Raw genomic sequence first — 21,418 nt, 5'->3', positions numbered from 1 at the left:
TGGTAGCAAGAACAACTCTCAGCTCTGTGGTGGGACACCTGAGAGCACAGGGATAGATATCTCCAGCCCCCATCTTCCTCCCAAGGAAGCAGCATCCTAGAGCTCTCTCCTGTGCTGTGGACAGAAGGAGACTTTCCAGTCTCTCCAGAAAAAAAAAAAAGACAATAGCCAGTCTTCTTAAGTTCCCTGTCATTTTGTTGGCGTTTCCCACGGGTTTTAGGAACCCCAGACCGGCATTACCTTCAGGAAAATGTAAGCTTTCTCCATACATGAGCTAAATGAAACAGGTCTCATCAGTAATAGCTTTCTTTTGTGATGGGTAGGTCTTGAATATATTTTCTTTTAATTATATCAGAGTAAAATAAATTAGTGGTGATGACTAATCATGGACACAAAGCGTTTTTTTTTTTTCCTTTTGAAGCGTTCTTCCGACATGGAGATAGAAAATCACAAGTGCATTTTTATGTTAATTATGGCCATGTGAATTATCCTGGATAGATGGCACAACAACAATGCTAAAAACCACCAAAGCGAAGGGTGCCTTCTTTTCTGAAACCTATTACAGTAGCAGTGTCCATGGTGCAACAGGCATTGGGATATGTTTCTTCAAGGATCAGATTGGAAGTAACTGCTCTCTGCTGCACTAGCAGCAACACAAAATCTAGTTAACTTTTCTCTGGTTTAAATGCCTCACAGGCTAAACTAAGCAGTGTAACTGCCCCATGAAGCAATTCTGTATCTGTGTGAATATAACAAATTAGTCTTTAGTCAGATACCTCAGACTGAAATGCAAAACTGTCTCCTAATTCAAATGCCTCCATCCGTACTCTTTTCTGGTTTAACTCTTCAAAATGGCATTTTGCGTCTGCGGTAAAAGCGGCCCATCAAAACACCATACAATACTTCCTCAATTAGGACAGCTTTTGATTTTAGAATACGATTTATAAGCATGCGTGGCTGTTACACAAAGGTCTGATCAAAATGGGAAGAAAAAGTAGACAGAAAATGATATTGCAGAATAAAAGCCTTCTTCCTTGAGAAACTTGTAGGTTTGCACACGGTTGTTACCCTGTGGGGTAGATAGCAAGCCAGTCTGGGCAACTTGCAAACTTGTTTCCTTTAGGAAAGAAATCAAGTGTGTGAGCCTAGTATGCCCTCTGGTACAATCCCCTTTTAATTCTTGAAGATTTTTTCCATGAACCCAACAGAAGTTCCCATCAGGAGGCAGTTTCCTTGCCCAGAAACCTCCCAGCCAATTTTTTATCTCTCCAATTAGCTCCATGCCCAGACACTGGGTCCATAGTTGGGTTTTATAGCTAAGCCAATCTCAGCTCAAGCTAATGTCAAAAGATTCAGTTCTGTCCATCCCCCTATCGCCCCTAATTGCATCCTCTGATTCCCATCATTACACCATGTCTGATACTTTTCTGACCTCATGGTGTGCTACATCAGGGCCAGATCACCAGAAGAAATATTGGTAAGTTTTGCAGAGCGGCAAGTGCTTTTGACAGCAAAGGAAGAAACAAGAGGACACAAACGAAAACTGAGAAGAAGGAGAAAGGGAACAGACTGCCTTTTCAGAGGCATCTGATCGTCTGATTGCCTGGCCTAGCATCGGACTGTACCCTGCATCCTGACTGTCTGCTCCATCTCAACGTGATGACCATGACTGCTTCCCTTATAGTCTGGTGACTTTTTTCTTTCCTGTACAAACAACGGCTTGCCCATCATATTCTTGTTCTTGCACGCACAGGCCAAGCAGTTCAGTACCGCTGAAGCTTTGTCACGCATTCCTTGCCTCAGGCCATAACCCATGTCTGCTTCCTACCATCTTTGTATAAAAGAGCATTTATTAAGTTCTCTGGTACTGTGTCCGAAAGAAGCAAACACGCTGTCTTTAGACAGGTCTGTGATTACCAACAGATCAAAGACCTGCCTGACAACCACTGTGACTTCTAGGCAGGCACTCAAGATACAAAAACAGCTAGAAACTTCCACACGGAATGAATCAATCGTCATCGTCACTGTAGGTAGAAGGTGCAATGAACAGAATCATTTGACATTCACTTTGGAACAATACAGGTTCCTTTCTATGCTTCTTGAATAACAGTAACTCACATTTATAAGAATACATTAGAAAGTCTATTTTTCCTTTTTTTCCCCCCAAGTAATGGCACTCATACACATAGCTCCTAGGCCTGATTCATCATGGTATTACTTCAGCTTTATTTCAGGGCCTTCATTTATAGTGCTGCAACAACACGAACTATGAGTCCTGTCTGTGATGCTCTCAAAAGCAAAAGGGTAAATGGACCTTTTAAGTGGCTCATGACCTAGGACTGAGTTGCCTAAGTTCCCTGTTTGATGCTCCTCTGTAGGACCAGCTCAACAGGGCATGAGGGCTCTGTACTTCCCAAAGAAACTGCTTCATCCTCCCTTATGCTGAGTAGTCAAAACACAAGGGCATTTAGCTCATTAGTTGATTCAGAAAATTCTAGTAATATGAGAAATTGCCCTGCCCGAGAATTCCTGTCTTCTTCAATCATTAGTCCGTATTATCAATTATTATGCATCCTGCAGTGTGCAACGTGTTTTCACAGCCAAAAGAATGCCCCAGTGTCTGATTTTGCCAATAGTTAAGCATGTGTATAACTTTACTGACAGGAATAAGCTCATTGAACTCTGTAATAAGACTCAGCAATACAAGGATGTAGATAAGAACTGTCATTCTGGAATATAGCAACATGCACATTATTTAAGTCAAGCTACAAGTCCTGGCTGTGCAGGACTCAGGAAAAATGGGAAATTTTCTCTTGACCACAGATAACTACCATATTTATTATTAACATCACAATAATGCCCCATAGCTCTAACCAGCTCTCATTAGCCAAGGTACTGTATAAACACACCAGATGATTAAATCCTTGCCAAAGGAAGCTTACATACACTTTGAAGCATAAAAAATGAGAATCCTGTTAATTTTATTCCACCATAATTGACAGGGTCTTTTAAAACCTTAATGCTGTAATAACAAACTGAGGGCTGGAGTGTGCTCTCCGCTACTCTTGTGTAAAGCCATAGGAATGCCATTCATTTCGATCTCGTCAGAGAGGCTGAAATATGTACTGCTGCCAGGAAGCAAAAAACACTCTTAGAAGGATACTATTAAGGTTGCAGTGTCAAGCACTTTGAAGATTACAGAAGAACTTGTGCGCCTAGCTGCCACCTGAGGCACCTCGAAGCATATAAAATCTAACTACGGATGAACCCCAGAAAGAGCCACATTTTCTCACCTCTTGCCATTCCAGCAACATCACTGTGGTACCCTGCTTTCTGTCAGATGACGTGCATTTTCTCCTCTGTCTAACCCCAAAACTGTTCTTAGATGACTGATCTCATCCATATTTTGCCCAGCGGAAAACAGGGATGTATAGTGTATTTATACGGCGCAGAACAGAGACACTCGAGGTAGCTGTGATCGGAACTGCTCAGGTACACAAACAGTATAGCTGTGCAATCAAACTTACCGATTTTGGGGCAGACTTACTGCAGAATCCTCTACCCCAATGACACAACACCACATACCCCCTCCTTCCTCCCAGAGGCAGCAGTGACGGGGGAGTCCCGCGTCCCCTCGCTGTCCTGGGGGAAGCCCGTGCCCTCCCTGCTCGGTGGGGCTGGCGTTTCCACCGGCTGCTCAACACCAGCAGCCGCTCAGCTAAATTTTATCACTGCTACCTGATAAAGAAAGTTCAAGATGCAGTTGCTTGGCACGTGCAAATCGCAATCTTCCAACCCCTCAAATCTCGGGCAAACCGAGCTTTTCAGGGAAGCAGCGCCAGGCACATTCCCGACACACCCTGCCAGATTTCGTCTCCCTTTTCCTCCAGGCACAGAGTGCCAAAGCTGTTCAAGGAAACAGTAACAGATTTTGTTACACAGACAAAAACCAAGGCATTTTCTTTAGGAAAAAAAGGGCCAAGTCTTTTAGGATGACATTTTCAGAAGGATATTCTTTTCTTTTCATCTTTATAGATCAGCCCGGGGCATTTATGTTCGAGTCCAAACAAAGTCTAGCAAAGTTGTAAACAACTGAAAAGAAAGTCCTCTTATAGAAGAAAGCACTGGTGCACCTTAATAATAGACATTGCTGTCTCCTCTGACAGTAATGTGCAAATATAAAAAAGCTTTTGTTCGCATACAGTAGCCTGCAAAAATCCACTTAAAAAAAAAAAAGAATGGATGAGGGATTGTAAAGGTGTGTGTGAAAGACTAATTTGTGGCTCCTGATTTGTATTCCCAGAAATCAGACACATTTTGTCTGTATTTGTAACAAAAACATCCTGCACAGAGTCCAAGTGTTACTGAATTCCTAATGCTCAAATGGAATATGAGCTCAGCGCTGGGCTTCAGCATGGGCTGAATTTCAGCCCTGATGAGAGGTGCTGCGCTACATTTCTTCACCAAGAGCAAGGTTGGCCTAGAAACCCCGCAAATAAACGTGGAAGAAATACTGGCACAGAAAATGCAACTTGGACGCTAATCAATCGAGCAATAGCTGAACTCTCATTGATCCTGAATTATTATTTTTTTTTATGTGTTAGTAGGTCCCCAAGACACTAAAATTATCATGTTTTTAAATGAGGAGAAAAGTTCTTTTTCACCGCATTGAGATGTTTTGACTTTCTAGCTCTATGACTAGTTCAGAATATAATAATATTACTGTATGCAGGAAAAAAGGATGTACAAAAATCAATAATGTCCATAATGGTCTCTATATAGAGGCAGATAATGTCTTCAAGGGGTTCAAGAGTATTAGGACCACCAGTCTGTGGTGGAGTCTCTACTGGTAGCCTTGGCTGCTATGCTGATTTACATCATTTGAGTGTCCAGGCCAACAACTGAACAGTTAATGTGTTTTCACAAACACTAAACACTAGTGCTTCCAGCCTGTTTTTGTAAGGACATAATTTCCCAGCAAAGGGAAAAAGCGCCACCTTTAAACTATAAAGAACTTTTGCCCTGAGTAAACCAAGTGTCAGCCATCAATCTGTTTTTCAGATGGTTTCACTTGCAGATGGGAATTTATTTCCTACAGAGTTGAGGCCAGCGGGAAAAAAAGATGAAAAAAGAGACTTCCGTAATGCCCCAAATCACAGCTTTAACAGAAAAACAGAGAAGTTCATTAAAATGAAAGTCTTAGAGTTAAGCAAGGACATTGCCCGTTTGGGAAGGTGGAAGATCTCGGCAGCAGGACTTTCCAAAACACTTGTGCCTCCAGCGAAATGAGCAAAGTGCTTCACCATGGTCTCCACATTATGGTAAACAGACCTCCCACATAGTATCATTTTATGTCGCTGGTATCTGCAGTGCTGGAACAGCCTAGGAATGGGAGAGCGCCAGCTTTTCTGTGCGCTTCCTGCGTCCTGGGGATCGCAGCTGTGAAATAGAGCAGGGCACGCTTTCCGCTGCATCTCTCAAATATAGTCCTGAATGCGACTTCTGTCATTAAGAAATATTTCCTAAACAGACTCCATACCCCCACTTTCCATCTGATAATCATCTCCTTGTGTTTGTGGTAAGTCAACATCCTTCATCTTTGCCTTATGAGGAAAAGCTATGGCCACGAGCGCTCCAAAATTCCCTCAGCGCTTGCAGATCCCTACGATAACAAACAACAGAAAGCATCTAACATGCTTTTTTCCTTTCCTTACAGAGACAAGCACTTTACTCAAAAGAGAGCGGCTCCCATACCAGCTTTCTGCCTGTGCTATCTACTAAGTTACAGCACGTGCCTATCTCTCAAATTTGGCAATGAAGAAGGAGACACATGAGGCAGCACCACCCGTTGCTGGCTGTTGGGAGCAGGGAGGAAAGGACAGAGTTTCTATACCCCAATGTCACCACAGGCCATGAGAAAACACCAGTGGGTAGCCTGTATTTCCCTTTGGCTATGAGGCGTCCAGAACAAACTCAGCCACCTTCCTTGAGCGCAGCATCTCGCTGGAGTCCTGGGAGTCACTCACATGCGCTGCTGCGTGATGGAGGGGTCTGGCCCCAACACTTGTGTTCCCGGGGTAACTGAGCAATGCTGAACACGCACACTCAAGGTCTAGGGGGGCACTGAACTGAGCTTAGCAATTTGTTCCACCATCTTCACTCAGGCAAAGCGTTTGGTGATTTATAGCAGTGCGGAGAGAGGGCCTAAGCTCTAGCCTTGTTAAGTGTTCACATGCCATTGTTTTTCCTCGAGCTCTGAATAAAGTGTCATCACGCTTCTCAACAGGGAAAAAAATTTTGCACAAGCTTTTCAGAGGAGCTGAAGAAATGCTCTCCAGACACACAATTGTTAAGCTCGGCTTCAGTTTTGCTAGCCGAGCCGCCTTTGGCGGCCACATTTTCAGTCTCTCCCCTCTTTCCTCACCACTCCCCAGTCCTCAGAGGGGCGTCAGTGGCGGGGTCAGTGGCCTGTGATGCAGGACGGCCCCGAGGAAAGGCTGCTTCCTCACGCCCACCTTCCCTGTTAATAGCGGCAGTGCTGGCTGCTGCATGGAGAGGGCCCAGGGAAGCCATGCGGAGCCACAGTGACAGGGAATGGAGATGGGGAAGAAGGTCATCTGCTAGGAAATGGCAAGAGGACAGCAGTGGTGTTTTCTTACTTCTTCCTCTCATATACGCCTTTCCTATAGCTCACTACAACTGACCGAGTCCACGAGACTCATCCTGTTTTTCTCTGAGAAAACAAAGAGGCTTAAGGCTGGGAGAAAGTGGAGTTGATTTAGGAAACGTGAGAGCAAGAGAGGAACAGGGAAAAAAGAGAGGACGAGAAAACAAAAGAGAAGTAGGAAAGGACCATGGAGCTTAGGAAAAAGTCTGTGGAAGAACAGAACACACACGGCGAAGAGCAGCATTAATAAAGGACAAGAAAGAGAATGGGGAAAGAGAAAATTATTGCTATAACAACAACAAAAACGAGAAAGAGTTGGAAGACATTGTGAAGGTGGCCATAAAGTGGTTTGAAAGAGTGTGAGTGGGACAGAAGGAATGCAAGAAGGGGAACCAGCACAATGAGCTACACGATGTTATTGCACAGAAAATGGAAAGCAAAGTGCTAATGTGCACCCAAACACTGAGGGGAACCTTGGCCTTACCAGAGCAAAGGGGACATGGATGCCACGGGGTACAATTTCACCCTTTGTGTTAAAGGCAGAGATGGGTCGTGTGAGAAAACTCTGATCACTCCTGAGGGTACAGTTTTCCTTCTTAATATCTCCATAGCTTCTGGAGGAATTCAGTACCTCACGCTCCTACATTATAATATGAAGCAGGTTGTGATTTTTTTTAGCTGCAAAGGGGGGATATTCCCCCCCCCCTTTCCCCTGTACACACCAGGCCTGCCCCTACAGGCACAAAGGATTTATTCTTCCCTTTACAAATTACTTTACCAGCTGAGGAACTGCAATAGCTGCCAAACCCCCCAGAAGCCCAAGACCTCTGCCCCATCCCAGCAAGGATCGAAACGACGGAGGGGTGAGAGGAAGTGAGTTATTTTGAAACAAGTGCTGGGGGGAAACTGCAGGAGCAAGCGGAGTCCGACCTCAGCAAAGCTGGCAAGTGCTTGTGTAGCACGAGCCTCTCCCTTCACCGTGCCGGGGCAGAGTTACCCGGGAACCCGTGCAGGGAAGGTGAACATGAGACCTCTCACTGCTTTTGCCTCCAAACCATTTGTAATTAAGAGCCGACCCACGAGCAAGTAAGAACACCCTCAGCAAAATCAGAGCTTGAACCAGGTTTTGGTTTGGCTCCAGTCCTGGTTTGGGTTTGCCTGTGACTGACGTTGTTCTCGACCAGTCCTGCTTCGAGTTCAGCCGAGGTTTCTGACTAACAGCCCTGGTTCAGGCCTCGCTTGAGGAACAATCTGGAACAAGTTTTCTGCCCGACTCCGCTGCGCGCGTGCGGGTGTGTGTGTGTGAGCAAAGCTGGTCGTCTCTGCTTGCTTGTCCTGAAAAATGATGAATTGCAGAAGTACCCATTTGGTGTTAGTCATTCGGTGAAGCAGGAAGGAAGCAGGAAGCCCTTGTGAGCACTAACTTTTCAAAGCAACTCACAAAGAAAGCCAAGCCCCCCCGCCCCCCCCCCCCCCACCTCCCCTAGGTTACATCGCTGCGTGCTGCTCTCTAACTCCTCACCTTACCGGGCCACCTAGTCACAATTAACATTTGCAACTCATTCAGCCGGAAATATTTGGCCGGTGCAAACAGCTGAGGCATTCGGCGTCAGTCCTTTTTCTCTGTGCAAGGCGTATTAAAAAAAAAAAAAAAAAAAAAAAAGAAAAAGGAGGGCGGGGAGGGGAAAGAAGAGGAACCCTACACTTGCTGAACGGGAGAGGCCCGATTGCGCTCAACAGGTTCAGTTCACGCTGTGACCCTGCCCGGCTTCCTGCTATTCAGATGTGTTACTTCCCCTTCGTGGTAATGGCCTGTGGCAACCGGCCAGAAAACACTATTAATTTCAGAAGTGGCCTGACAACAAACCCACAGCGAAACGAGAGGAAGTGGCGGGGAGGCCATCTGTTGACTTCAGCAGAACAGTAGGGACGCAGCTATGTAGGTTCTACAAGGAAAGCAGATTAATAATCCACAAAGAGGAAACTGGCTAAAATTATCCGCAGACCATATTAAAAAAAAAAAAACAAAACAGAGAGAGGGGGTGAAAAAAAAAAAAAAAAAGGGAGTCACTTGAGCTGCAGCTGGACAGGAAATTGCTAGAGCTGCTTGCAAATCTCCACTTTGAACAGAGCAGCACAGGGAATGCCAAGAGCGGAAACCGTTCAAAACTGGATTAGCACAAGCCAAGTTTAACTGCAACCCACTTCTACTTTCACAGCTTATGCACTCAATCTAGGCCACTACTGCATGAGACACTGACTCACTTTTTTCCCATGTTTTGTTTGCTTTTCATTTCACACACTTGCAGTTTCTAAAATTACTTGAAATGTGCTCCGGCTGCCAGGAGTTCTGCAGAACCCCAGCCGACAGCCCCAGCTGCGGCATCAGCCCATCACCCTGGTCCCGCATGCAGTCTTTGGCACCACCCCACCTTGGGCCACTTCTCATCAGGAAGGATGTTAATGAAAATAAGTTGCAGCAGGAAGTTTTGCAATCGCTATAACCCCCCCCCCCCTTTTTCCTTCTGCAGAGATGGGACTACTTGAACGGGCCAGAGAGGAAATGAGGCGACTACAGGTAGAGACTTTTCCTCCTTTCCTTCACCTGCTAAATTGCAGTGTGGCTGAACCGAATGAACAGGGGGGGGAAAAAAAAAAAAAAAATCATTTACAGGCTGCAGACTGTTGATGGATCTCAGTGAAATGAGTTCCTGCCAGACAGATAAGAAGAGCATGATCCCATCTCCTGGCATCTGTAATAGAGTGCCCAAAACTTGTAAACAAACCCAGAAAACAGCAGCTCCTTACTCTCAAAAAAAAAAAAAAAAAAAAATCCTTATGGCTCAGGGTCAGGTGCATCCCTGGGGTGGCAAAGGGGTGACAGAATATTTTGCAATTAACATAAAGGCCTTCAAAAGTATTCCCTTCACCAGAACAAGGCAAGAATCCAGCACATGCACTGTTTATTCATTTAGGCACCAGTGGACCAAAGGGGAAATCAAGGCTTTATTGTCGTAGGAGCTGTACAAAAGCTATTGAAAGCAATCATTACCTTTAAACATAACCATATGTGTATGTGCAATTAACCACACTCACACAGAGGGGAAAGGGGGAATAAACCAGCCAGGTTCTCAATAGCCAAAAATAGTTATTTATTTATTAATAATTTAAGGTTTTACATTCTTATAATAAATTCCATCTTAAAACTTTTACACCATGAATTAGACTCTCCCTTATTGGCAACCATGTGCAGGTTCACTGTGCGTACACACAGGTACAAATACTCGCACATACTTCCAGTTTTATACAAAAAAAAAAAGAAAAAGATGCAAAATATTGCATTTGAGGTGAAGCTCCCTGAAGAATTTGTACAGAGGTAATGCACTGTTTAGCACATCTGAAAGTTTTAAAAAGTGATCAAAAATCTTTCGCATTCAAAGACAAACCTCCTCCCAGATGATCTATTTACAAAAGGTAAGGCAAAAAAATTAATTTAATTTAAAAAAAATATATATATCACATGGAAACTACATCAAGAGTGTGAGGAGAAAAAAAAAAATCACCACAAGGAAAAGAAAGATATATGAAAGAAGAGACTGTACTTGCTCACAAAACATGATTTGCAAACTTCTCACCATTGCCATTTCTCCCTCATAGAAAGCTTGCTTCAGTTGAACAATAAAATTAAGCATGCTACAAATATATTCTTTGCAATTAAAAAAAAAAAAAAACAAAACAAAAAACAAATAAACCAGAATTTATGAAGAGAACAAAAACACAGATGTCCCTTGGATTGATTTCTTGAATACATCTGAATTCAAAAAAAAATTGCAAATCGATTTAAGATTAAATATTTACATTGATCAAGTAGAATACTACCAAGCTCCCGCCAAACAAGTACTCCAAATACACTAAGCTGAAATCTCTTTCTTTGGCTCCTCTAAATTAAAACAAACAAACAAAAATAACCAGTCTTCACTGAAGACAGAGGTGTGTGTCACAGATCCGAAAGCGGAGAGGGAAGCAGGACAGTCCCAGTCTCTAGAGAACACGTGCTCAGCCTGTCCAGCCTTACCCTACCACCCTGGAAGTCCTCGGACCCAAGCCACTGCGCAAGCGGGGATGAGCGCCCTGCCCACCTGCCGCCTGGTCACCACGGTCCTTCCCAGAGAGCTCACCACGTTCCCTCCCTTCGCAATAGCCGATTCCATACTGTGTAACCTTTCCTAGCCCGCGCTGGCAGCTGCTTTTTGGTAGCAGAGGCCACAAAATGAGAAAGCTGCGTTTTCTTTATCACTGCCAAAGAGAAACCATTGAGGAGTGATCCCATGAAACGGACAGGAGAAGGGAGGTGATGGGAGCTCACGTGGACTGCAGGGAATCCACCTGGAAGACATTCTGGTTGGAAGGGGTGGTGAAGTACAGCTGCTGGTTCGGCACTCGATTGTCACAGGGGCTGCTCAGACCCAGAGTCCGCTCAAAGTCCAGCAGCTGACCCATGAAGTTGAAGTTGGGCGAAATGTTGGACTTCTTCATCTTGACAATATCGTAGGCATCGTTCATGGACAAGTTGAGCTTCTGCATGAGGTAGGCCACCGTCACTGTGACCGAGCGGCTGATCCCTGCTAAGCAATGCACCAGGACGCCGCAGTTCTTCCCCCGTGCTTCATCTGTGCGGAGACAAAGAGGCAGAGAAGGACACATAAGACAGGACGTTGGTAACTGATCTCTCAACACAAGTGAGATTAGTATCAAGCAGGAAGAAAGGACGATTCTGCTCCCAGTGGCCAGCTGTGCGACGCAAGAGTTAACTTCACCGGCTTAAAACCAGGACAAGAGGAGAATCCACCCCCCTACGTACATGTACCCGAGTCCAAGAGCTAAGAAAACTAAGAATGAGACAAAGGGAGCAGGATACGCTGCATGACACTGTTTTAAAAGTCATTTTTAAAAGACATGCTTTCGCCTGGAGATTTGCCTTAAATTCTTACAGTCCCCTCGCCCCAGCATGGAAATCCTGCAATATGTCACTGAATGCCTTTTATACAGACCAGCAGACTGCAAAGGTCTATTAAATTATTCTCCAACTGTTGTGCAGCTAACAATGGAGGTATTCAGGCATTTTAAAAGAATGAGGGAAGTCACAGGGGACAGCCCATTAGGAGGAACAGGATGTCAACATTGGTTGAAAATGGGTTCCTTTGTAATAGGAAATGCATTACAATGCCTGGAGATTAGTTTCTTTGTGGCTTCCAGCCCACATTTCTTCCTGCTGGGCTCAGATTACCTACATTCTCCACTATTACCGGTATCATTCAACCGGATTACAGCACAGCTTCCCAACAGATAATGAGATGCCCACCCCACCGCACCCCGATGGGGTGATTTTAGTTCTCCCAGAAAGGAAGGAGAGTGCAAATTTTAACCAGAACTCCCTGAGCCCAAGGGGATGCGTTTCCAAAGCTGATGGATAACGTCTAAGGGCTGGCTAAACCAAAGCACCGAGCCCGAGAGGTATATCATTATTACCACGAGATTTAATTAAAGCTCTGACTATACATTTGCCAGGAATACCGCTTAAGAACAACTTGCATTTAAAAGCTAAAGTTAGCTTCCTGGATCGTTTCTTTTTATTATACTGCTTTTCAGTAACCTCAAGGAGGAAAAAAAAGTCCCCCCTCCAAAAAAAAGACGTATAAACCACCAGCCCCGGGTTCATTTGCTTCCCTCCCAACCCCGCAAGGAAGAGACTTAAAAAGATCCCCCATCCTGCGCATTGCTCAGTCCCCAGCTCCCACACAAACGGCTCAGGGAGGAATCCCACAGCCAGGCAAACCAGGTATGCGTTTGCAACCTGCAGCCGTCGCTTCCGATTCACCGGGGCTCCTCAGTAACCCCCCTAACAGCCCCCACCCGCCCCTCAACTTCAGCCGGCTTTAAAACCAGAAAGCGGGACAGCCCCCAGAGATGTTGCCAGAAACGCTGCTACCCCTTCTCGCCCGAAATCTCCTGAATTCTGCAAAAGAAATTGAATTCTGCCGCCTGACATATAGCTGTTAGCAAATAATCGGGTCTCACCTATAAAGGAGATAGCCTCAGGAAAGAACTGAGACAGATTTTGGCTCCAGTGGTCAGAGATCGGGATCTGTTTGTACTTGAACTCGCCGGCGTTTTCAAAGAGATTCGGCAGGTTGGGGGTAACATTCAAGATGTATTTAATGCCAAACTCTTCTAAAACGTCCAGATTAGTGGAGTCCTTGGCACAGCCTAAGTAGAGGTAGGGTAAAATCTCCACCGGGAAGGAAGGCTGGTTGTTGGAGAGAGGGCTGCCATCGGAGTCGGTGGCACTATTGGGGTCTCTGTCAATGTCAGATTCAATGTCTGATGAGGAATCGGAGCTGATTCGGAGGCCTCCCAAGCCCAGGACTGGCAAAGGAGGAGAGCTGCTGCTACACGAACTGTCTAGGTTAGTTTCGCAGTGCAGGGCGAACTCGGCCTGGAACTTGCTGAAACCACCTGGGGAGAAAAGCAAAGGGGAGGGGGGAAAAAAATGCAACCTGATATAAGATGGCAAGCCGACTTACTTCCCTGCTACAGCCCCGGCTGCAAAGGGGCATCCGTTTCTCACCCTCTGCGAGCCCCGGGAAAGAAAAAAAAAAGCAAAAAATATGTCACACACTCACGCAGACGGACTAACCTAAAAGAAGGTTTAAGAAAATCGCCCGCTGCGGCGGAGGGCTCAGCACATTCAAGATTAAAGCTCTGTGCCGCTTCGCCCTGCGGGGACCTCTGGAGAGATGTCTCGGCGGCAGTTGCTTCTGCCCTCCCCGGCTCATGCCGGGATCCCCGTTAGCTCTGTCCTCCCCTCGCCGCTACAGCGATTCCAGACCCCGAGGTATCTTTAAACAAAGCGACGACAAGGATGCTGGGGAAGGGGGGGAAAGGGCAAGGGGAAAAGCCCCCTGCCCAGGCTGGTGTCCTCCCGGAGCGTCAGCGCGCAATGCCCGGGGGACGCTGCGGACACCCCTCCTCCCTTTTCTTCCCCGGGCAGGGAACCGCACCGCCGAGCCGCGGGGCTCGCCTCCCCGTCACCCACAGCCCCGGGCCCCCAAGCAGGCAGCGATGTCGCCACCACCTCCCCAACCCCAGGCGGCCCTTCTCACCTTCCAGATAAAACGCCTTGCAGCCTTCGTCTTTGAGGCGCTTGAGGAGCAGCCCCAGCACGGACTCGCCGCCCGTGTTCTCGTTCCAGTCGCGGCTGTGCTCGTCGTACAGCACCACCGTGTCGGTGCCGCACCGGCGGGCGAAGCGCTCCCGGTCCTCCTCGCTGCTGGAGACGAGGGAGCGCAGGGGCAGGTTGCCCTTCTGCAGCCGCCGCAGCATGATGCCGGGGATGGCCACGTTGATGGCCGACTCGATGTGGGACGACTCGTACAACTCCTGCGGCCGACAGTCCATCAGCAGCAGCCGGTCGTTGCCCATCTCCAGCTGCTCGTTCAGCCACGCCACGGATTTACTAATCGCCATTTCCGACGCGAAAGGGACGGGTCTGAACGTATCTAGCATGAGGAAGGACGGGGGGAACGGAGCGTGCTCTGGAAGCGCCCCTCTCTCTCACAGAGGCATGCGGATGGCGCGGCGGGCGGGCTGCCCCCCTCCAACTCCGCACAACTTATCTCCCTCCGCCCCAGGAAAATGAATCACGCAGCCCCCCCCGCGCCGCCTCCCCCGCGCCGGGCGGCGGTGGAGTCACGGGGAGGGAGAAGCAGCCCCGGCCCCGCCGTGTGTGTAAGTGTGTGTGTCTGCGTGTGTCTGTGTGTATGTGTGTCTGTGCGTGCGCGCAGCCCGGTCTCCTCTTGGTTTTTTTTTTTTTGTCAATGAATCCCTGAATGAACCTGCCTAATCGCCGCTGCAGCCCGAGCCCTTGGGCTTTTCCTCCGCCCCGAGTGAATGAAATCCAATTAACGTGCCGCCGAGCGGGGCTCCCCCGGCTCAGCGCGGACACGCCGCGCTGCTGCCGGTGTCGGTGCCGGTGTCGGTGTGGCCGCTGTCCCCGTCCCTTCCCCGCCCGCCGCCCCTCGGCCGCGGCCCCGCGCAGCCCCCGGCGCCCGGCAGCTCCTCAATGGGTACAACCGCGGGACGCCTCAATGGATACATTCTCCGGCGGCAGCCAATGGGGGCGCGCGGAAGGGGCTGTTGCCGCGGCGACGGGCCGGCTGGAACAGGTTGTGTTGATGAATCGTTAATGAGTTTGTCATTCACAAAAACGGAAAGGAATTTCCGCTCCGGATAAGCCGAGCGCAAACAAGCGGCAGCCGCGGCGCGGCGGGCGGGGGCGGCGGGGGCAGGTGAGGGGGCGCGCCCCGGCCCTCCCCTCCCCGCCGCCGGAACAAAAGGCACCTTTTCCCTCCCTCCGTCTTTTCTCTCCCCAAAATCCGACGGCCGCGGGGGGGCCGGCCACGTCCCGTTCCCCCCCCCCCCCCCCATAGTTCCCCAGCGCTCATCGCTGCCCGGCTTTTTTTAGGGAGGCGGGCAGCCCCTGTCCTCAGCTGATCCCTCCACGGGTGAAGGGTAAACCCCGAGCTAATCTCTTCCTACGCAGCCCGGCTTTACTCGCCGCACTAAGGGGAGCCGGCACCGCCTCGAGAACAGCCCGCAGGCACCGCTAAAGACCGGGCGGGCCACCCCAAAAAACGTGACCGGGGAAAGCGGCCCCGCCTAGGCGCAGCCAGCCCTTCCCAGGTAGCCGGTAATCCAACCGCGCTCGCCCGGCTGCGGCGTGGGGGCGCCGCCAGCGCGGAGCCCGCAGCCACCCCCCGGCGGTGCGGGGAGCGCCCTGCCCGCCGCCAGCACGGCGGGGGCCGGCCCGACCTGGCGGGGACCCTCGCACCGGGCAGCCACCGGATCCTCCAGCGGGGCGGCCTCCGGGCGGGGTCCTGCCGCCGCCGGACGGCGCTTCCCCCCCGGGCCCGGGTGGCCGGAAGGGCACCGCGGCCTCCGCCGCACCGGGAGGCGGGGGCGGACGCGGGGGGGGGGGGGCGGCGGAGCGGCGCCGGGGTAGCGGGGGACAGGGGGGGACGACCGGGCGGAGCGGCGCCCGGGCAGGGGGGGCGGTGCAGCGGGGCCGGGGGTTGTTCCAAGGTGCCGGTTAGCAAACGTGTAAGTGAAAAGCGCGGAGCGAAAATAAATCGGGAGAAGCCCGGCCTGAACGCTAATCCCGTCGCCAACATCTGCCTGGTAGCAGAGTGGTTCTGAAGAGGCTAATCTCGTTTACACTGCTGCTGTGCTCGGCGGCTGATTATTTTTATAAGTCCTAGGTGAAGGAGCTTCCTTAGGTAGCAAGTGGCTGGAGAGCGTTGACCCTGGGAACAGATAGTGGCACGGACAGTCCTGTGTGTTCTGTGCAGAAAATGTGATGTTAATTAAAGTTGGCACGTCAGTCGCTGCGGTTCCAAGCAAGGCAGACACCCAGATGGCATTAAGGACATCCTCCCCAGCAGGGGTTTTGAGAGGATCCCTGCCGGTTACCCGTTTCAGAGGCTTGCTGTGGGACTGAAGCATGACACAAACCTTGCCCTGACCCTAAACAGGGGGATTTGGCCAGGCGGATGTGCAGCTCGCTGCACACACACCACACGTACTTTGTCCCACCGCTCAGTGGGGGCAAACTGTCCAGTCCACCTTGCCCACCACTGAAGAGTTTCCAGGCTGTTCTTACCAGGTGTTACACTCAGCTTTGTGTATTCAGGGTATGGTGTTTAAATGTTCAGAGCAGTGACAGATCAAAGCGGCAGCCTTTGATTTTTATTTATTTATTTGCTGATATCTTCCCCCTTCCTCCCCCCCACTTCCGTGCTATATATGTCTTCTGTTTTCACCCATATCAGGGCTCAAGCAGGACAGCAAATTCTTTGGGCCTGTCAGTGTTGGTCACTCTGTATTAGTGCAGCAAATAGCGCAGTCCTGGTAAAATGAATAATCAGGTCATAATTTAAGTCCTTTTTTTTTTTTTTCCTTAAAATTGGCACCAGTTTTATTCTTTACCCTTCTTCTCAAGTACATCAGATAAACTTTTGTTCAAATTTTACAAACTGATATAACCCAGGCCTCAGTCTTACTAACCATGGATTTCACTTTTTAAGTAGTGGGAGTTCTGGAAACAAGTTCTGCAAAGCATGAGCACCTGAAATAGAAATTCTCAAACAACCTCAACTGTAGTTATCTCCTAAGGTGCAGTACAATGCGATGATTGTCTTAGAGGCATCTCAAACCTCTCTTATTACTCATTTATTCTAATAAGAAGCTGCAATTTCTCTGTTAACCTTCATCCCAACAGGAGCCACAGCCAGAATAACCCTCAAATGATCAATTGTCACCTAAGGGGTCAACTTAGAAAACAAGCAGGAGTGCTATTAAACTGTAATCCATGTGACCTGAAGTTAAAGACAGGGACAATTTCAGTACAATGTTTTGACAACTCCCAGCAAGCTTGACACTATGACAAATACAATGTGTTCCTTGCAATCTATGTTATTATTAATTAACATGGTTGCATTGTACTTTGATTACATTTTTAAAAATGAAGATGCACAGAAAAACATCAGCACATTGCAGAGTTTCTAAGATTCTAAGAAAACAGAACAAGCCCCAAATTACTTCCATATTCGTATAAGGTAAACTTGCATCTCTGATGACTAAAATATTTTAGGAAGAAAATATGTTCTGATTATCGTCTTCAGGGCATTTTCAGTGACGTTTTATGGCAGTGGTTTAAAATAAAAATCTTAGTCATTCAGCATTTTAACTGAAAGCTACATATTATGCAAGCAGTTTATCAACCCCATTGAGATACCTGCCTAGTAGTAATGCAACAAGAAATAATGATAGCATTTAAAGAGATTTTTATCATTAGTACTGTCAGATCCGATTGAAATGTTATGAGCATTAAGGTTAAGTATATGAAGGCAATAAAATGTTAGATGAAGCGTGCTCAAGAGAGTTGTATTTCCCAAGCGGAGCTGGGGCAGAGACTTGTAATGGTGATGGCTACGGCCGGTTCATTGCAGGACAACAGTCAGATGGTGGCATTTGGTGAGTTGGGACCCAGGCAGGAGATGTTGCACTGCAGCAGAGTTAAACAAGTAAAATAGAAATGACCCCCTTTGAATTTGTAGTACCCCCCTCAGCGCACACCAGCCGAAGAACTCTGAAGGAGAATGTAAGCTACGTGGGACATTGTTATCTTTGTGTTCACATGTGTGTATGCAATCACTTTTCTTCTCTCTGTCTGAACCACCCTGTCCTGTCAGTCGCCGAGGGACACAGGAGTGGGCTCAGTTAACTACACTACCATTTGATGCTTTGTCAGAGACCAGATCTACTGCCCAAGCCTCACCAGGAGGTCACTTCTGCTTCAACTTCCAGAACTTTTCTTAGTAAACAGGCAGTAAGAAGAGCCTATTCCTGTTAACCATGATCCCCTCATTCACCCACTCCCTGGCAGAGTTAGATTTTGAATCCCGAAATGTGTTTTTCAGGGTGGGTTTTGTCTTGTTTGTCATTTGTTTTTCTTTTTATACCTCCCTGGCTGCGAATGAAACCTCTTCAGCCCAAAGCATATTCATCATGAAAACCCTATTTTGCTGGGTTTTGGACCATAAACCTGCTCATTCTTAGCATGTGTAGAGGCCTGACTAGATCTCCTCGAGGGTTTATAACCTGAGCTTGTCTTGGCCAGAGATGCAGACACAGAGGACAAGAATCTCTCACAGAGGATGGAGTTGAGAGATGAGTGTTGCTTTGCCCAGTTCCTTCATGTCTCTCCCTGTAATAGAAGCCCTGGCCCTGAATTCGTCAGACGGGCTATCTACATAGTGTAATGGGAGAGAGAAGTACCAAAAAGGCAGGTATTTATTACATTTTGAAACCAGGCCAACTGGCCACTGTGAGACACTTCACAGCCTGGGATACTGAGGCAGCAATGCAGAGGCATCCTCAAGAGGCTAAGTGCTGATGAAGTTGCATTAGACATCAGGGATGTGAAAGTTTTTTCCTTATATAAGAGCTTTCTTCCTCTAAAGGTGCAGGTTCACTCCTCTCTTCTGCTTGATGTGGAGCAGAATTCAATAGGAGCCTGTCTTCCTATGAGAAGATGGGCCCTAAAATAGGAAAGGCTTTTCTGCTTTTTTGGTCAGACCTTTCCCATGTTGCATCAATCAATATTTCGAAAGCAGGGACTCCAGCCTTGGTTTTCCATATCCCACTGATGACCTGAATCAAAGTGGCAGAGGCGCCTTCTGTCTTGGCACTGTTTGATGTCAGGTGACTGAAGTACTTTCTGGGATTGGCTGATGGAGAAGGCCAAGGAGCATGAAACATGCTGTCATCAGGATTTTGGTTGAGATGCCAACTCAATGCAACTCTGGAAATGCAGGTGCTTGGAAAATGTAGTGGAGACAGGTTTCTCCACTGATAGGTCATACTTAGGCATGAATTTTGAGGATCTTGACTGTCAACTTTGACTGAACCAGCAGATGCCTGTGATTCGGCTAGGTAGTCATTCAGCTTTAGATGTCAGAAGTTAGATGTTCACACTTTGGCTAGTGATTTCTCTTAACAATCACTTTCAGGAGGTCTTCAGAGAGGACAAACTGCCCTCTGGAGCCGCTCAGTTCCCTTCACTGTCTCTGAATGATGCCTGGTGTAACCAGCCCTTACTTTTAGGTGCTTACCCTATGGTCTGTGATTCTCACCTCTAGGTTTATCTGTAAGTCCCTCTCACAGTTCCTTTTAATTTCAATGAAAGTGAGAATTAATGGTCTGTGTGTGTTGGTTTGTGTGAATGAAATACACAAATCATCCTAGACCAAACTGGCCATAAAGTCCAGTGCCTTTGGTGCAGAACTGGTTAGCGCAGGGTGCCTCAAAGGGAGAACAAAACTGCCCTAGAAAGCATTTTACTTGTTTTATGTAAAGCACAAACAATTTATGGAAATGGCATTTAACTGATTATTCAATGTCCAATTATTCGCATCCAAAATAATTCCTGAAGTTGGAGAAATAAAACACTGAATGACTCCATTTAGGAAATCCTTTTGACTCAAGTGCTTTCCTTGAAACAGCAAATAGCTGGATGACCTCAAGCACATATTTAATTGTGCCTGGTAATAAAGTAATGTAATTAGCAATTACTTAGGAATGACGCTTTAAAATACTTAACAGCTACTGCAGGCATGCATTTATTCAAGAGGTTTTGTTTTTCTTTTGACTTCTTGTAGTATAAACTAAGCCCCCCTCTGAATGTAGCTCATACGTGACTTCTCCAAATGGTTCCTCAGGGTGTGCAAAGGTGAGCAGTTCTCTCTGACAGCAGATCACTAATGGCTGTAGGGTTCTCCTGTCTTACAGGATGAAACTAAGCTTGCAGGAAGGCAGTGCAAGGCACACATTTAGCCAGGCTCACAGTGTATTGACCAAGCAGACAGGCCAATACTCTAATCTTTTTTTTTTCCTCTTTTTTTTTTTTCCTTTTCCGTCCCCCCCCCCACCAGGTACTGCCATTGGTAGTGACAGTTTTGGTGGCACTGACCTGTGTATCATTTCACAGTGGTTTACGTTCTGCTGGCAACAGAAACACTGCACGGGTGGGCAGCTCTGTCTTAAAAATAATAATCATGAAGAAACAGAAGGCTATGTGTGTGCATAATTTTCTTATAATTAATTACATGTTAAATTGAAAGCTTTCTAATAAAAAATAGGCTGTATAATAGAGGCGAAAAAGAAAAGCAGAGAATTTTTAAAGTGGTGATGAGACTGTGATTGGATAAAAATACTGATGCACCCTTAAATTTGATGTCAGTGATTAAATTAATAAATTAGCTTACTAGTTGGAATCCAGATTCATATGGTTCCGTTACCTTAGCTCCTATTCAGAAGTCCTGATCCATGGTGCAGGAATATTATGCTATTTGGATAGGGATAACAATGTGCTTATATTCTTTCTTTGCCAATACCGAAGAGTTCAGTAGTCCCCAAAGCGTGTTCTCATGTTTTGCATGCTGGTGTGTCTCTCTCTGCCGTTGTCTGCTATTCAGGGACAGCCTGTATCACGCTATACTGGGCACCTACATCACACCAGATGAGGCCGCTGAGAAAATGCTATAATCTCTTTAGTGCTGCCCTTTTTGATGTGCTTGGAAGGGTTTACTAGGCACTAAAGTGTGGGCTTACCTGGGGAGGAGGCTTTAGTGCTATGGCTAAAGTATGTTCCTTCAATAGCACTGCCCCATTTTCATCCCGTTCACTCATCCTACGAAGAAGCAAACCTGACAGCATCAAGCAAGTATAGAAAGCAGCCCTCTCTTCCCAATGCTGAAAGACTTGTTTCCCTCTGCGTTTGTGAGGTCCCCTGATGCCACATCTCTGTCTTGTTCTGACCATGGGAATAAAGCCTGCCCCTGGCATGACTGAAGGCTTGCTCTAGACCATGAAAAGAGTAAACAAGGGCTGCGTTTGCACAGTGCAGGGGAAATCAGCTGTGCAGAGAGCAGAGCAGGGACAGCAAATTACGTAAGAAAAAGATCTTCATCCTGGGACAGGCATATTCAGGAAAAGAAATGCCGCGCAGCTATCTTATGTTCTGGTTCCAAAGAGAGGCAATTAGGAGTCCAATCCAGGCATGAACAATTCAATTTCCGCTGCCTGGTTTTCATATGGCCACTGGAATGTGTCCTGGGGACCTGAGGGAACCGA

At 47.4% G+C, this 21,418-nt stretch overlaps 1 protein-coding gene across 1 annotated transcript; it reads right to left on the bottom strand.

Annotated features, from left to right (window-relative positions):
• Nucleotides 1-9,536: 9,536 nt before the first annotated feature.
• DUSP6 (dual specificity phosphatase 6) lies at nucleotides 9,537-14,757 on the bottom strand. Its single transcript, XM_054187782.1, has 3 exons — nucleotides 13,831-14,757; nucleotides 12,746-13,183; nucleotides 9,537-11,337 (listed from the first exon to the last, which is right to left on the bottom strand). The coding sequence occupies exons 1-3, from the start codon at nucleotides 14,231-14,233 to the stop codon at nucleotides 11,030-11,032; spliced, it is 1,149 nt and encodes a 382-aa protein (XP_054043757.1). The 5' UTR covers nucleotides 14,234-14,757; the 3' UTR covers nucleotides 9,537-11,029.
• Nucleotides 14,758-21,418: the final 6,661 nt, after the last annotated feature.

The sequence above is a fragment of the Rissa tridactyla genome, chromosome 1, assembly GCF_028500815.1.
Source record: "Rissa tridactyla isolate bRisTri1 chromosome 1, bRisTri1.patW.cur.20221130, whole genome shotgun sequence".
Lineage (NCBI taxonomy): Eukaryota > Metazoa > Chordata > Aves > Charadriiformes > Laridae > Rissa > Rissa tridactyla.
This window is presented reverse-complemented; position numbering and strand designations above follow the sequence as displayed.

What these genes read in the sequence shown, in the direction of transcription:
- DUSP6 (XM_054187782.1), bottom strand. Translation starts at nt 14,233, where the DNA reads ATGCTAGATACGTTCAGACCCGTCCCTTTCGCGTCGGAAATGGCGATT. An exon ending in CAAGGCGTTTTATCTGGAAG is followed by an intron (nt 13,184 to 13,830) that starts GTGAGAAGGGCC and finishes TTTTCTCCCCAG; the next exon opens with GTGGTTTCAGCAAGTTCCAG. An exon ending in TGAGGCTATCTCCTTTATAG is followed by an intron (nt 11,338 to 12,745) that starts GTGAGACCCGAT and finishes GTCTCCGCACAG; the next exon opens with ATGAAGCACGGGGGAAGAAC.